The sequence below is a fragment of the Amphiprion ocellaris genome, chromosome 12 (genome assembly GCF_022539595.1).
Source record: "Amphiprion ocellaris isolate individual 3 ecotype Okinawa chromosome 12, ASM2253959v1, whole genome shotgun sequence".
NCBI lineage: Eukaryota > Metazoa > Chordata > Actinopteri > Pomacentridae > Amphiprion > Amphiprion ocellaris.
Window position 1 is genome coordinate 5,054,585 of NC_072777.1, and position 16,164 is coordinate 5,070,748.

The 16,164-nt window shown below is 39.3% G+C and overlaps 1 protein-coding gene across 1 annotated transcript; it reads left to right on the top strand.

Annotated features, from left to right (window-relative positions):
* Positions 1-3,030: 3,030 nt before the first annotated feature.
* Positions 3,031-15,909, top strand: rhag (Rh associated glycoprotein). The gene is made up of 10 exons (XM_023296986.3): positions 3,031-3,311; positions 7,931-8,114; positions 8,471-8,621; positions 8,709-8,856; positions 10,664-10,830; positions 10,924-11,061; positions 11,825-11,946; positions 13,331-13,404; positions 13,516-13,589; positions 13,887-15,909. The coding sequence occupies exons 1-10, from the start codon at positions 3,128-3,130 to the stop codon at positions 13,959-13,961; spliced, it is 1,317 nt and encodes a 438-aa protein (XP_023152754.1). The 5' UTR covers positions 3,031-3,127; the 3' UTR covers positions 13,962-15,909.
* The last annotated feature ends 255 nt before the right edge of the window (positions 15,910-16,164 follow it).

A 16,164-nucleotide genomic window follows, 5' to 3' on the forward strand; every position in this document is an offset into this window, starting at 1 on the left:
TAGCTGCAAAATGTCAACTATTTGAGCGCTCCTGTGACTCAACCTTCAACGAAATACATCCACATTTTAGAAATTTGCATGAAACGTTAATCCACAAAAACTGGTGGAAACTGCTTTACAGCAAGTGAGAGGTGAAAATTACAATGTTGATAAAAGTAAAAAACTCCAGATGAAATCAACTCACTGACTCTAGCTGCGTACTTAAGGCATAGTCATGGGAGCTTCATCAATATTCTGATTGAATTTCCAAAAAGAAAACAAACTTCATTTCAAGCAGCAATCTACTGGGCTGAAAACATAAAGCTAACAAAAAAGTGCCTAAAATTGCAGTTCCTTGAATGTCCACTTGAGGCTGACTCCAAAAGTGAGTAAACCCCCAAAGACCTCCATGGTAAAATGCTCACCGTCACAGCAGAAACAATCATGTTTATGGCCTGGTACAAAAAATGGTTTTGGTCTCTATGGCTAATTTCCATTTTTCTAACAATACAGGAAATGAAACTGTATCTAACTCAGCTGTTTAAATTGTATCAAGGCGTAAAGTTATGCATAATTAAGGCCGTTGCTTCTTTGAGTGACGGTTGGATCACTTCACAGAACAGTCGTTTTCATGGTCCAATTCAACTGTACTCATGCTCCAATGCTTTGGCTGTTTTTCAAATTACCTAAGAGTTGGAATCAGTCATTTACTGCAAGATTGGCAAAAGCTGGTGCTACCACACTGAGCTTCAAAACTGCTGTTCAGGAAAACTATAGGTGACATAATAGTGGGTTCATACATCTTCATATACAGCCAATGGTATTTTCCCAAACGTATTTTCCATCTATGCAGAAAATCAATCAAAGATTTGTTTAAGCAACAAGATGCTAACAAAAGCATCAGCCCAAGAGCGCTTGTACCTCTGGGATACCCGCTGTGAAATGTGAGATTGAAAGCATTTGCTGTCATTGAACAGTCTTGGCAAATGTAAACAGTTCTCATGCTCTCTGTCAAAACACTGACATCTTACAGCTCAGCAGGGAAAAGTCAATTCAAAGTCTCGAGATGGCAAACTGCAGGAATAATATTGGGTTAAATAATTGCTGATTGGAGTTTCATTGTCGTACAAACATTTCTCAGAGCCAGAGCTACTACGGCTAAGACAAGAGTTAAGAGAAGAGGAGGCTAATGTGATGGAGTATTTGTCCCCGTCATGAATGAATGACTGCAGCAGTTGGACCACAAATCCTCCCATGCTCTTCAAAGTTGCTCACTTATCTTAAAAAAGTGCCGCTACGACTCCATCCACCGAAAAGGCCTCTTGAGTAAAAATTCTGCATCGTACATTGATTGAATAATGAGCCAGTGCAAGCAGATTAGCAGTGCTGCAGAGTTTTTTTGATATCTCTCAACATTTGGAAGTAATTTCCCAAAGGGTCTGGGAAAAACCCTCACCACACCGAGCTCCAACACAAACAGAAATGTGTTGCTGGCAGTGATTACCTCCTCCGCTCATTCATAAAGCTCCTGGCCCAAATGAAGGACCTCTGGCCTGGAGTCATTTGGTGGAGAGGCCTCAGATCATCACTACACTCGCTGTGGGAGCCACTTAGCGGATCAGAACCTGCAGGCCGATCAGAGCTGACTCAAGCTTGGACTGCTTCCAGTGGGAAAGGAAGCAGAGGCATGTGCTGAAACGACTCGAGATCGACGGTAACTTGATCATAGTTATGACATACGAGGGGTCATACGTGGAACGACAAAGTCCAGTATTTGTTAGGGCAACATGAGACAACAAGCAGAGATTCAAAGAGTCAGTGGTTGAGAGGTGAAATGTCCAAAATTCTGTAGTTGTCTTAAGTATTATTTTAAATAACATTGCAATTGAACAGGTGCACCTAATAACGTGGTCAGTGAGTGTATGCAGACAATTCATTCTACCTAACCAAATAACTAAAATGATCAAGTGCGATAACATAATGTAACAATATTACTTGTTATTACTTCTTATGGTCAATTCTCACCATGTGTTCATACAATGTGGGTACAATTATCCATCATGGCATATCTGTACATGTCAAAGGTATACACAGTTGTTATTATTGTCTTTACTTTTATTTTTATTCTAATCTCATATTTCTTGTCTTGTTTTGTTTTTATTTGGCTTTATTTGTATCCAGCTGGTGTGATGTGTGAATGTTTCTGGTAAAGGCAAAATAAAATGTATGTTATTATCATTGTATGAGAACGAATTACTTACAATCAAATGAAAGGCTTGGAAGCAGAGTGGTCTAACCTACTTTCTGTAGTTTTTGGGGAAAATGGGTTCAAAGTTTTGTGTATTGGGGTTGTGAGTTAGACCACTTTGCCAATAAAATCTAGACCATAAAATATGCCAGAAATGATATGAAACTCAGTTGGGATTTTTTCTGGGTTAGACCACTCTGCTTCTAACTCCTTCAAATAATGTCTTTTCTATTATTTTTTTTTTTTAAGTCAATTTGCCCTAAGAGAGCAGTACTTTGGATATATTTTTTTGTGACTATAGTTTCCCTTGAATACAGGATTTCTGGTAGTAATTTAACACATAATGTATCCGAACCTGCAGGTGTGTCAGTCAACCAAACAGCAGAATTGTTAAATACCAAAGGAACAGTCATCTTCGTTAATAAACAGTAACAATATTCAGCAAAGACAGTGGAAGCCAATTTATATTTACAGATGTAAATAATACGAATCCCTCTCTATGTTTTGCTTCTACAGTCCAAGATATTAAAGGATCAGTCTGAAGTTAAGCTAACAAGTCAACAAACACAACTTTGACAGTGAAGAATGAGTGGGAAGAGGCAGTCATTAAGTCTTCCTCTCATGTCCACTCACTGGCCGGGTGTCATTATGTTTATCTTTTGCTTTGTCCCCTCCGAGGAAACCCATCCCTGGTGAGCATGTAGGGGGGTGTCGACCACCGAGGCCCCAGCTATCTGCCCCGTCATTGGTCACCGCGAAACCTGCATCGGTTTAAAACCAGGCGCTGCTTTCTTCCCTCCTTTCACACAGCACTGCCCTTAAAAAAGCCAGATAGGGAGGGACAGACTGACAGAGTTGCTGAGTGACTGTGTGAGAGATAAAGTCAGAGTTGGTCTCAGGATGCCTGCGTACGCCACCAACATGAGGCTGAAGTTCCCCATCTTGGCCTTGATCCTTGAGATTATCACCATCATCCTGTTTGCAGTGTTTGTGGACTACGACGATGGGAAAGGTCACGGGCACGACTCACACTCCAATTCCAGTGAAACCCACCATGAGGAGAAGCCTATGGATCTCTACCCCAGTAAGTCCACCTGGGGCTGCATGCTGAAGGATGCTCTGCTGACAAATGCCTCAATGTTTGGTCTCTAGACTACTTCTACAAAGTATAAAATATTGATAATCAAGTTGGTGCCTTTGCTGCATCTTGTTAATTTGCAAAAATTCACCCTGAAAACTAAGAATACATCTGTGACATTTCGATTGGTTTGTTGACTCAGGGTGGTTTTTAGCGTAAAAATACTAAAATCAAGGTTATTTCTATGTAATGTCAAAGCTTCGGTTCTATTTTTTTTTACCTCTGAGGTGTTGAGTGATCTGAAAATCCTGCCTTCTCTCGATGGAGTAATGTGAATCCTGTTTGCTGGGTGTAATTTTCCAATTACTTGCAAGCAGAAATAGAAGAGTTTGGGGGCTTGTTTTCAGAGCAGGTCTGCTGAGTGCAATAAGAGGAGTCATGGGGCTGCTTTCTTATCTGTCGCAGAATCTATTCAAACACATGCAACTAAGAAGTCAAGAAGATCCTGTGGGGAAAAGTGTCAGATCTCATACAGAGGAGGTCACATGTGATTTGAATTACTGTGTCCAAAAGAGGTAATAAAGGCCAAGGACAGATGGTCGTTGATGCAGAAAAATGCAGTATAGTGTGGAATTTAAAAGCACAATTCCCAAAGTGGTGTTGTTTAAGTTTTGGTATTTTAAGCAAGTGTTTACTGAGGTTTCTACGGTTGGGTGGCATCTTTATCTGCGTTAAGATAACCACAGCCTTTAACTGACATTCACTGTGTGGATTTCTGCTCATGACTGGGCGAGGCAGTTATGACCAATAGAGATTAGCTCAATATTAAGGCTGCGACTATCTCCCACTGCAGATGCAATGTTTTAGCCACATTCTGGCATAAAAGCAGTTTATAAAACTTCATTATTTTAATTTCTTTTGCACTTGAGCTAATTTAAAGATCTTGCTTGAAACAATAATGTACTTTGCAGGAAAAGTTGTTATAAAAACAGCCTAAAATTATATTTTCGCTCATCAAAAATAGAGAATATACGGGCAAAATTTATCAGAGGTGCCAAAACTCACATTTATAAAATGCTAAGAGACAAATGTCTGAAAATGGCTTTTGTTAGCGAGCTATCCTGAATATCCATGACCATTTAAAATGTGACGTAAAGAAAGTAGGACGTCGGTATGGCCAGAAGAGATTAGCTCAACATTAAAGCTGCGACTATCTCCCACTTCAGATGCAACATTTTAGCCACATTCTGGCATAAAAGCAGTTTACCAAACTTCATCATTTTAATTTCTGTTGCACTTATACTGGATAAGAGCTAATTTAAAGATCCTGCTTTAAACAATAATGTAGTTCGAATGAAAAGTTGTTATAAAAACTGCTTAAAACTACATTTTCGCTCATCAAAAATTGAGAATATATGGGCAAAAGATTTATCAGAGGAGCCAAAACTCCCATTACAAAGTGTTAAGAGACAAATGTCTGTAAATGGCTTTTGTTAGCAAGCTATCTTGAATATCCATGACTATTGAAAATGTGAAAAAAGCAGGAGGTATGCAGTTGCGTGCAGCGATCCACTATCTAATGCATACCAGACATCTGTAATTGTAGGATCAAAGCAAGACAAATAAGCAGAGTAATGTGCACTTGAGCGAGTAAAAGTTCTAACAGCTTTATCACCGCGGAACAAATCAGTAAGAAAAATCTTTAAATGTAAGTGACCAGAGCAAAGTCTGGCTGTCTAGTCTGACAAAACACTGCAGGAGGTTCTAATTATGACTCTTGAGTAATTTCATCCTAAAGAGGGGCTCGTATCCAAAAAGAAAACATCAGAGCAGAGGAAATTTGTTGCTCCAGCATCTGAAAAACTTAATTTATCTGTGTGCGCCGGTTGCATCATGTCTCTACAGTAGACACTACAGTAGCAGAGGGATTCTCTCTTGTCTTGGCTCACCCAGTTCTTCAGAAGATTACCTAATATTTGGGAGTGGTGCCAGTCACCGTGGCTGCTTTCCAACTTTATCTCATCCCCATCCTCAATGCACTGCTCACTACGAGGGAAGCGGGTCTGAGTCACCCAGCTGGGAGATGGAGAGTGGCCGGTTTCCCTAAAAACAGCTCCATGGATGAAATGTTGATCACTAATACTAATTATTATTACTACTTATTACTGATTTTCTCTTCTTTCTCAATTCTTAGTTGTCTTTTGAAAGGATTATGAAACGTAATAATAAAGTGAAAGGGGGAGACAAAAAAACTGACCACCCGTTTTTAGTTTTCTTCTTATAAAACCCGACATCAATCAGATTTCTTTGTCCAATTTTATTTTGTTCATTTCATTTACACTTTTTTAACATCAAAATACTCTCCATGTTTTTGTTTCGGTCGACTTCTTATCTTCCCTTTCAACTTAATCTAACTGAATCACGGCGAGGTGTTCAAGTCTGATTATTTTGGCAACACTCATTCCAAGTTAATAGTTTTGAGCATTTCAGATCACACAGCAATCAACTCACACATAGAGTTTCCTCACAAAAGTGAATTGGGTGTTTACCGAAAAGGTGCTGACACATTCTATATGTTTAATGGTTTATGAAATTGTGTGGATGAATTTAATCACCCTCGTCATTATCTTTTAGGTGCTTGCATGAAATTTGAATGATGTTAATAATAACGTAGCACGTAAAACAAAATAGTGTCCCAGTGCTAGGAAATGGCTAGCTTAGTTTAGCTTAGCTTACCATTGTCTGACCCAGTGGATGTACACTACCGTTCAAAAGTTTGAGGTCACATAGAAATGTTCTTATTTTTGAAAGAAAATCATTTTTTTCAGTGAAGATAACATTAAATGAATCAGAAATCCAGTGTAGACATTGTTAATGTGGTAAATGACTATTCTAGCTGGAAACAGCTGATTTTTAATGGAATATCTCCATAGAGGTACAGAGGAACATTTCCAGCAACCATCACTCCTGTGTTCTAATGCTACATTGTGTTAGCTAATGGTGTTGAAAGGCTCATTGATGACTAGAAAACCCTTGTGCAGGTATGTTAGTACATGAATAGAAGTGTGCGTTTTCATGGAAAACATGAAATTGTCTGGATGACCCCAAACTTTTGGACGTTAGTGTAGATTGTGGTTAAAAACCTGCAACTGGCCTCCACTATCTGGGTGTTACCGTTTCCAAACTCCACTTCACTACAGGAAACAACCATCTCCGGTACTTTTTCTTCAGGGAATTATACATCTTAATGACAGTTTTCACCTCTCTGCACGCAAATGTTCCACCAAAACAATTCCACCGCTTTGAGGTGGCACTGCTAGTACATTCTTTGCCTAGCTCCGCACAATAGAATTATGATTGATTTAAAGGAATACAAACAAGGCAGACTGTTTTACTAGCAGAATGAAAATGAGGTGCAGGCAGACCATTCTACAGCGTGCAACACTAAACTTAGACAGCTAGTTTGACTGTCTTCAAAGTTAGCAAAAACCAGATTCGCTCAATGTTTAACAGCTTTTATGTAAACGCAAAAACAACATGTTGCCAAATTGTTTCTTGACTGAGTGCAATAACTTCCTGGAACTTTATCTGATTGTCTGGCAACTTCACAGAGAAGGCTAGACTGTAGCGAACGAGATGTAGCATTTCAATTAGAGAACTTTAGAGGTGCTACTGGGCAGATCTTTTCACTGTCTTCACTCAGACAGGATAACTGACAACTCGCATAAAAAGAAACCGAATAAAAACACTTCTTAGGTCACAAAAGTGTTTCTTTAAGACTGTAGATAGCAGGCTTAGATATAAGCCTTACTGCCTTTTCAATAGCAAAAGAAGGTGTGTCCTGGCCGGAGAACAGCTACATGCTCATTATAAACTAAGGAAATGAAGTCTATTGTTTCCCAGCCTGTCCACATCTCCACCTTGATATCTTTTCCACATGAGAAGTTCATCATATCAAGCTTAAAGGTGTTTAGGAAATAGGAGTCGCACGTCCCGTCATGATAACGATCGTCTGAAGGAACGTCCAGTTCTACGTAATTCCCTCCAAAAACACCCTGCCTCAACTCCTCTTAAAGATCTCGCAGTTTTTTGTGTTCTTACTTTTGAGAATACAGTGAAAACACCTCAAATGGATCATGAAACATGGGATGTCACTGGAAAATTTCAAACACTGCTGTCTTTGTAAGTCTTAGCTGACACAAAGAGATGAGTGCGCCAAATGTCCCCTCCCCCAAGACTTCATCATTTTAAACTTATTAAGATCATATGCACTTAATAGAAAAAACAGCACAACCCAACAGGAGCAGCAGGGGATTTCTCCCAGAATGCCATTCCTGGTGTGATTGAATTGCTTTTCCAGCTAACAGGTCACGCCCGACTATACAGCCCCAGTAGAAGGAAATGACTCCTGTGAAGTTCACCGACTGCTCAATAAATCATTTAAACTACAAAGTCAGAAGAACATCATTGTGAATCAGAGCAAATAAATGAGCTTTTGATTTTAGGCAGACTTTGTGTTTTATCTGATTTAAGTTCACGTCCACATTGAAGTGAGTCTGTCACAGCAAAGATGCACCCTGTCAATGAATCTGCGGCAGAATTGACCTCTCTTCTCACGTCCGCAGTGTTTCAAGACGTCCACGTCATGATCTTCATCGGCTTCGGGTTCCTGATGACGTTCCTCAAGAGATACGGCTTCAGCAGCGTGGGCATCAACTTGCTGCTGGCTGCCTTCGGCCTGCAGTGGGGCCTCCTCATGCAGGGCGTCTGGCATCTGGTTGATGGCAAAATCAAAATCAACATCTTCAAGTAAGACTGATTTTACTGATGGTTTTCATGGAGTTAAATACACAGAACTGTCATGGACGGTTTTAAAAAAAAATATTGGTTTGTTCTTCTTGTCACTGAAGATATTTCTTTTTTTTTAATCTGGCTGCATGTTGTCAAGGTGCAGAATAAATTTAGGACTGATCAGACACCTCTCTGATGGCACTGTGTGGTGTTTACGGCCCAAAACATGCTAAAACTTGCACCGTAGTGTACGTCACCACTTATTTGATGCTGAACAACTTGTCCTGTTCGGTGCTGAGGAGCTCTGATAGATCACTCTATGTTCTGGGTTATTTTGATTCTCCTCATGACTTGTTTTCTTCCCTCTCTTGCAGAATAATCAACGCAGACTTCAGCACAGCTACAGTCCTGATCTCCTTTGGTGCCGTTCTGGGTAAAACCAGCCCTGTGCAGCTCCTCATCATGACCATACTGGAGATCACCATCTTCTCCATCAACGAGCATCTGGTGGCTACGGTTCTAGAGGTGAGTTTTACAGGGACACATGCACACAAGGCTCAAGATGAAGTAAATTACAAAGTGCTCACAGAAATCTATCCAACACTTTAACAGGCTAATGATGTCGGAGCATCGATGATCATCCACGCTTACGGAGCTTACTTCGGCCTGGCAGTGGCTCGTGTCCTTTACCGACCGGGTTTAAGAAACGGGCATGAGAACGAGGGATCGGTTTATCACTCTGATCTGTTTGCTATGATTGGTAAGAGACAGCGACACTTCAAACTATCCATCCATTATCTATACACCGCTAAATCATGGTCGCGGGGGGTGCCTATCCCAACTGGCTTAGGGAAAAGGCCTGGACAAGTCGCCAGTCTATCACAGGGCTACATATAGAGACAATCACACTCATATTCACACCTACAGGCAACTTATAATAATCAATTAACCTCAGCATATTTTTGGACTGTGGGAGGAAGCCGGAGTACCTGGAGAGAACCCACACATGCACAGGGAGAACATGCAAACTCCATGCAGAAAGCAGGCCGGGACACAAACTGGAGATCTTCTCGCTGCAAGGCAAAAGTGCTAACCACTACGTCACCATGCAGCTCCACTTTAAACTCATTTAATATATTAATCATGTATAGAAAGTAAAGGATTTGTTGGAAACAAAGCATTGTACATGTTGTATAATTCTGATTGTTCCATATCTGACCTACTGTGTTGAAGTTGGGGAAATGCCTGTAAGACAAACATCCAGTCAATTTTCATTTTACAGAAAAGAGCCATAAGAATAATCAGTCGAAAAAAATATAGAGAGCCAACAAACCCACTATTCCTTCAGTTAAAATTGTTAAAATTTCACGACATAGTAGATTATAGTATTCTGCAAATTATCTATAAAGCTCATAGAGTAACTTTACCAGTTAATGTCCAGAACAGATTTGCAAAAAGAGAAAGTAAGTATGACTTAAAAGGAACATAGATCTTCATAAAATAAAGATTTAGGACCAAATTAATGGAATGTTGCATTTCTGTGAAAGGGGGCAATTTATGGAACAATCTAAAGAAAGAATCTAAAGAATCTAAATCACACACTAGATTTAAAAACATAATTAAAACCAGCATATTATTAAAATACAAAGAAATTTATTAAGAGTATCGTAGTGTTTGTCATGAGAGAAAACTCAGACCTCTCAGACAGAGTCATTTTGTTTGTTGTTTGTTTTAAATGCTCATTCTAAACTTACTGTTTGTTATAAAGGGGCAGATTACAGAAGTTAATTCTTCTTTCTGTTCCCTTTCATTCAGAAGTTTGGAAACTTTTCTTTTTGTATTATACTGAATTGCTTTTTTCTTTTGTCAATGAATGAAATAAAACTAACTAAAATGTGTTTACAGGAGTACTTTGCTCCCTTTGGCTGCAACTTTGCCTCTCTGGGTCATCTTGCACAACTTATGCCATCTAGTGGACACAAACAGTCATGCACCATGTACCACGATTAAGTTGACAAATTAATTTGATCTTTTTTTAAATATTTGATAGAGACAGCACACATTAATGAATGTCTATTAAGATAGCAATAGGCGTAAATATGCCAGATTATAGCAAGAATGCTAATTTACATCCACAGTCCCTAAGCAGGTAAAAAAAACAAAAACCATAACAGTGAAACATAGGACAATAGGTGACAAAAGAAGCACATTACAAAAAGTACACAAAGAAGTTTAGGGTCAATGGTCACTTCCAGCCACAGTTTAAGGTGAGTTTTGAAGGTTGCTAACGTGGAACATTCCATTATGGAGAGAGAAAGACTTTTCCAGATCTTACCGGATTTCACAGAAGGAGCATTTTGTCTGAAGGCTCTTTTTCTGTGTGCAACCTCACAATCCCCTCTAAATGAGGCCCTGGTCCTGAGACCGGTGTGAGCCCTTCTTTTAAGAAAGTCAGACATCTCAACTGTGCATAAGTTTTGTTTAGTAAAAGTTTGGTGTGAATACTAACTAACTTTCAGTGTGATTTGACATGAATGCGACTAAAAACTTCCTTCCCTCCTTGACAGGAACCGTCTTCCTGTGGATGTTCTGGCCCAGCTTTAACTCAGCCATCGCTGATCCAGGTTTGACCCAGCTCACCGCAGTGATCAACACCTACCTCTCCCTGGCTGCCTGCGTGCTGTCTGCCTACGCCATCTCCAGCCTCGTGGAGCACAAAGGAAAACTGGACATGGTCAGGGAGGCAACTTTACCATAACTATAATTTCCTGACTTTAAACGTGCAGATTCAGTCAAATACCTGCTGTTGTGTGTTCGTCCTCCATAGGTGCACATTCAAAACGCCACCCTGGCTGGTGGCGTCGCCGTGGGAACATGTGCCGACATGAACATCGGGCCGTTTGGGGCCATGCTGATCGGACTCGTCGCTGGCATCATCTCCACCCTGGGCTTCAAGTTCCTGAGTGTGAGTCGAGAAAAAGCAAACGAAAATGGCATCAAAAGTGATAGTTTAAATTAAAGGTTTTAAATTTAAACTTCTTCATCTTTGAGGTGCAACAATAACGGATTTAAGCGCCCAAAAAACCAAAATGAACAACCTCTGGTTCTATGAATAAGAGATGTTTGACAGAATTTTGTCCTCATCACCACACCAGAGTGAGATATGAAAAAAAGGCAAAAATGTTTTTTTTTCTCCTCCTACAAGTCAAATCTGAAAATTAGATTGTGAGTAACAGCATAACAACAGTGAGATTGAGGCATCTTCAGCAAGCTTCTCTTCAGCAAGCAGGTTGCATTTTACAGATATGACCTGGTGCAGGGACTTCCAGGGGAATAAAGTGTGCTGCATTTTTAGCATTAATAGCCAAAGTAATCTTTGGTTGGGCTTCTAAAATGAGAGTATTTTCATTTTTTCTTGCTTTTTCTCTGATAGTAAATTGAATATTTTTCTAGTCAGACAAAATAAGATGTCTGAAAACATCACTTTTCAATCTGGATAGATGATGATGGGAACATATACACTGATGAATTAGTTTAAAGAGCAGACTGATCAGTTATGAAAATAATGACACTTGATAAGAATGATAAATATATAGATGGAATCATGACTATTTTGATGATATGAAGGTGAACTTTAAGCCCAATTGTAAAATCTAAATGCCCATTTCACCTTGAAATAAGAAGAGTTGATTAGTTGCTACAAGACATCTTCTTTGCCTCCTCTGTAGCCCATCCTGGCGTCCAGCGTGGGCATCCAGGACACCTGCGGTGTCCACAATCTGCACGGCATGCCTGGCATCCTGGGCGGACTGGCTGGTATTGTGGCTGTGTCTTTGGGGAAGAAAGAGGGGTAAGGACCATCTCACTCATCACAAATATTATATATTTTAACATACACTCACCAGCCACTTTATTAGGTACACCTGTTCAATTGTTTGTTAACACTAATAGCTACTCAGCCAATCACATGGCCGCAACTCAATGCATTTAGACATGTAGACGTGGTCAAGACAACTTGCTGAAGTTCAAAGCGAGCATCAGAATGGAGAAGAAAGGAGATTTAAGTGACTTTGAATGTGGCATGGTTGTTGGTCTGAGTATTTCACAAACTGCTGATCTGCTGGGATTTTCTGAGATGGACTACAGCAGCAGAAGATCACACCAGGTGCCACTTCTGTCAGCTAAAAACAGGAAACTGAGGCTACAATTGGCACAGACTCACCAAAAGTGGACAATAGAAGATTGGAAAAACGTTGCCTGGTCTGATGAGTCTCCATTTCAGCTGCAACATTCAGATGATCAGAATTTGGTGTAAACAGCATGAAAGCATGGATCCATCCTGCCTTGTATCAAAGGTTCAGGCTGCTGATGGTGGTGTAATGGTGTGGAGGATATTTTCTTGACACACTTTGGGCTCCTTAGTACCAACTGATCATGGTTTAAACTCCACAGTCTACCTGAGTATTGTTGCTAACCATGTCCATCCCTTTATGACCACAGTGGATCATCTTCTGATGCTACTTCCAGCAGGATAATGCTCCATGTCATAAAGCTCAAATCATCTCAAACTGGTTTCTTGAACATGACAATGAGTTCTCTGTACTCCAACGACCTCCACAGTCACCAGATCTCTATCCAATAGAACCTTTGGGATGTGGTGGAACGGGAGATTGGCATCATGGATGTTCAGCTGACAAATCTGCAGCAACTGGAATAGAAAGTAGAAAATACAAAGCCACTATTGTCATTACAGAAAGTCATCCCTAAGTGCACCAACAATATACGCTATAAGATCTTCTAAACAACTTCCATAAAACACTATGAAGACACAGTTTTGCAGCAGCAATAATGTGAATATTGTGAGTGGTTCACAGAAGTACACAGAAGTGAGGTGGTTATTATTGTACCTGTAAGAGGTAGTTATTTTCACAGAAAGTGACAACAGTGCAGGTTTAAGGTTCCAGTTCAGTATGGTGACAACTGTGTGATGCTATCATGTCAATATGGAGCAAAATCTCTGAGGAAAGTTTCCAACACCTTGTTGAAAGTAGGACACCAAGAATTAAGGCGGTTCTGAAGTTAAAAGGGTGTCCAACCTTTTACTAGCAAGGTGGACCTAATAAAGTGGTCAGTGAGTGTATATGCACACACAGGAGTATTGTTTGTGGCTTTAAAGTAATTTCATGCTTCCTTTAAACATCGGCTCTGACTGTCCTGTCTCTCCTCCTGTTCAGAGGTGATCCTGTCATGCAAGCTGCCGCCTTGGCTTCATCTCTCGGCTTCGCTTTGGTTGGAGGTGCTGTTACAGGTGAGAGAAATGTGACTCATGACTGAGAGATTTCTGTGCACGGAGGTCACCACTCGATAGGAAAGGACTTGTGATTTAGCAAATGTACAACAATTGATTTTCTTCTTCTAGGTTTCATAATGAAGCTGCCGTTCTGGGGGCAACCTCCGGACCAGAACTGCTACGACGACTCTCTTTACTGGGAGGTAGGAAATCCCTCATGAATACTATCTCCAGTGTCTGACTGTCAAGCATCACAAGTGTTGGTGAAGTTATTAAATGAATGGTTTGAGGATTACATCAGATAGATGTGGTGTCTGCCACGAATATAATCCAAATTATATCAGACAGGTTTGAACTGATCAGATTTATTTTAAATTTGATTGCATTGGAAGTCACTGTTGGCAAATTCTGTATGTCAGCCAGTAACTATTTGCTGTCCGTATCATTTAAGACTATGTCATTAAGCTGCAGACAGATAATTTATATTGCATGTTTTCCAGGTTCCTGAGGAAGAGGACGAGAACGAGGAGAGCTTGGCTCATGCTGATCACTCAAAGAACAAAGCAGAAGTTTAAATATCTGCCCACACAGCTAGAAATGAAGGATTACCATTAAGCTACGCTGTGTCTGTAGATAACAACTTGTCAGTTTTATCATCCACACACAGGATATTTTTGATCTTAATCTGGCTTAAATTTGCAATTAGTATGGGCATGAAAAGATTTACAGATTAGAGACTAAAAACACACATAAGCAATTAGCATAAAGATGTGTTTAATCCAATTTACATACATAGAAAGAACCTTAAACTTCAGGTATTTTTTTTTTCACACTGAAAGTCTTAATGACCTACAACATTCATGAACCACAAAACACTAAAAAATAACGCTTGGGCAGAGCAAATAAAAGCTAATGCAACAGCTTGCATCGACCTGTTACCGATCGATTTGTGATAACTTCTAATAACCAACAAACTACATTGAGTTAGAGGAAGTAACCTTTCCACTACTATCTAAGATATTTTTAATTACCAGTCAAAACCAAAATTGGCATGTTAAAATGATGGAGGGGACTCCAAATCCTTAATGAAATTATGAAGTCAATTTTATTGAGCTACCTCAACTTGAATTTAGTTTTAAATCAAGTAATGCAGGAATTTAAGTTTAACACAATATTAAGTTGATTCAATTACCAATATTATTATGTAAACAAAACCCATAGAAGTAATGTTGAAAGGTTTATCTCAATCAGTAAATCACATTTTTTGTTTTCTTGCAACAGGTCCCTAGAATTACTTTTTAGAGTGTACAAAACAAGGTGGGCCACTCCACAGCTCCACTGCAGATACACAACTACTTTATAAGCTTTTCTTTATGTCGTTTTATACTATAAAAAGCATAGAACCATGTTTTTTTTTTTTTTTAAAAAAAGATATTAGTATAGTTTGTATTTTTCTCTTACATTTCTTTACACCTGATATGTGCATTTCTGCTGAAGCTCAGGTCAAAGCGAGGAGTTAAAACCAGGCTTTGATCTGCTGCTTCACTTTACCTCACTGGAGCCCAAACCTTCTGCGAGGAGTCAGACGGCGTGAAAGCAGCAGCTCTTCACTCTGATGTGGGCAGGGAAAGTCGCATAATGTTCCTGTAACTAATGAACCTTTGTGTCTTATCTTGTACTGCTTCCAGACGTTGTCTATCCTTCTGACGACAGCTGTACAATTCAGCATCCGAGTGTTTGTCACTGGGCAACTTGTGTTTTCTATTTACAGCAAATGTATTCTTACGTGTACATACAGTTTAGTTCTTAGATGGTTTGACACAGTCAGTTTTATCGAAACTAAAAAAACAGCAGCTGGTACTGAACATTTTTCCAGATATCTTAAAGAATTTAACAAAGTTTCATAGTAATCTGAGATGAAAACTGTTTCACCATTTTGCAGCATCATTCTGCCGGTTTTGTACCTGTTGTCTTTGTTGGTGACTCGGTCTAACAGATTAAACTGTTACAACTGCAACATACCTCATGTATTTGTGCTCATAAGTTTACATACCCTGGCAGAATCCTTAATAAAAACATGAATGATCACAGCAAATACAATTGCATGACAATAAATAGCTTTTGTCTGACTGCTAACCGTAAATGAAATTTTTTTTTTCCATGATCAAACATATTTTCTAATTTTAAAAAAGGACAATATTTCACAAATTATTACAAGGGTATGTAAACTTATGGGCAAAACTTTATATTATAGGATTACAACTCACTTTGTCCTCTGATTATTGTTTTAAACTGCCAAAGGACAGGTTTTTTTTAGTGTACTTAACATCAAAACACAGGACTGAGAGGTATAGATGAAATTGACTACATAAAGAGTTATACAATGACATTCTGCTTTGATAAATGATTTAGGATGCCCAGAACACTGGAATGCATCGAAATGTTGTATTTTTATACAGTGAGTGTATCCTCTTATTTGTATAATATACTAATACTGTCATAATAAATGTGTTTTGTACAATATTGGTGTTTATATGGTAGTCTTTGAAACTGTACTGCAACATTAACAGCAATCTCCAAGCATAAATACAGTGGTCCCTGCCAAAATCTCATCACTTGGTCCTTGTGTCAGTTCTGACCTTCCCTGGAAATTTCATCCAAATCCGTTTGTTTTTGAGAAATGTTGCTAACAGACAGACAGACGGATAGACAAACAAAGGTACATCAATCATCACATAACTCTGTCGCGTTCCTTGGCGGAGTAATAAATAACTAGTA

Bases quoted from the DNA above. Each gene is read 5' to 3' on its own strand.
- rhag (XM_023296986.3), top strand. From the start codon at position 3,128: ATGCCTGCGTACGCCACCAACATGAGGCTGAAGTTCCCCATCTTGGCC. The intron at 8,622-8,708 runs GTGAGTTTTACA...ACACTTTAACAG, and splicing joins TGGTGGCTACGGTTCTAGAG to GCTAATGATGTCGGAGCATC. The intron at 11,947-13,330 runs GTAAGGACCATC...CCTCCTGTTCAG, and splicing joins TCTTTGGGGAAGAAAGAGGG to AGGTGATCCTGTCATGCAAG.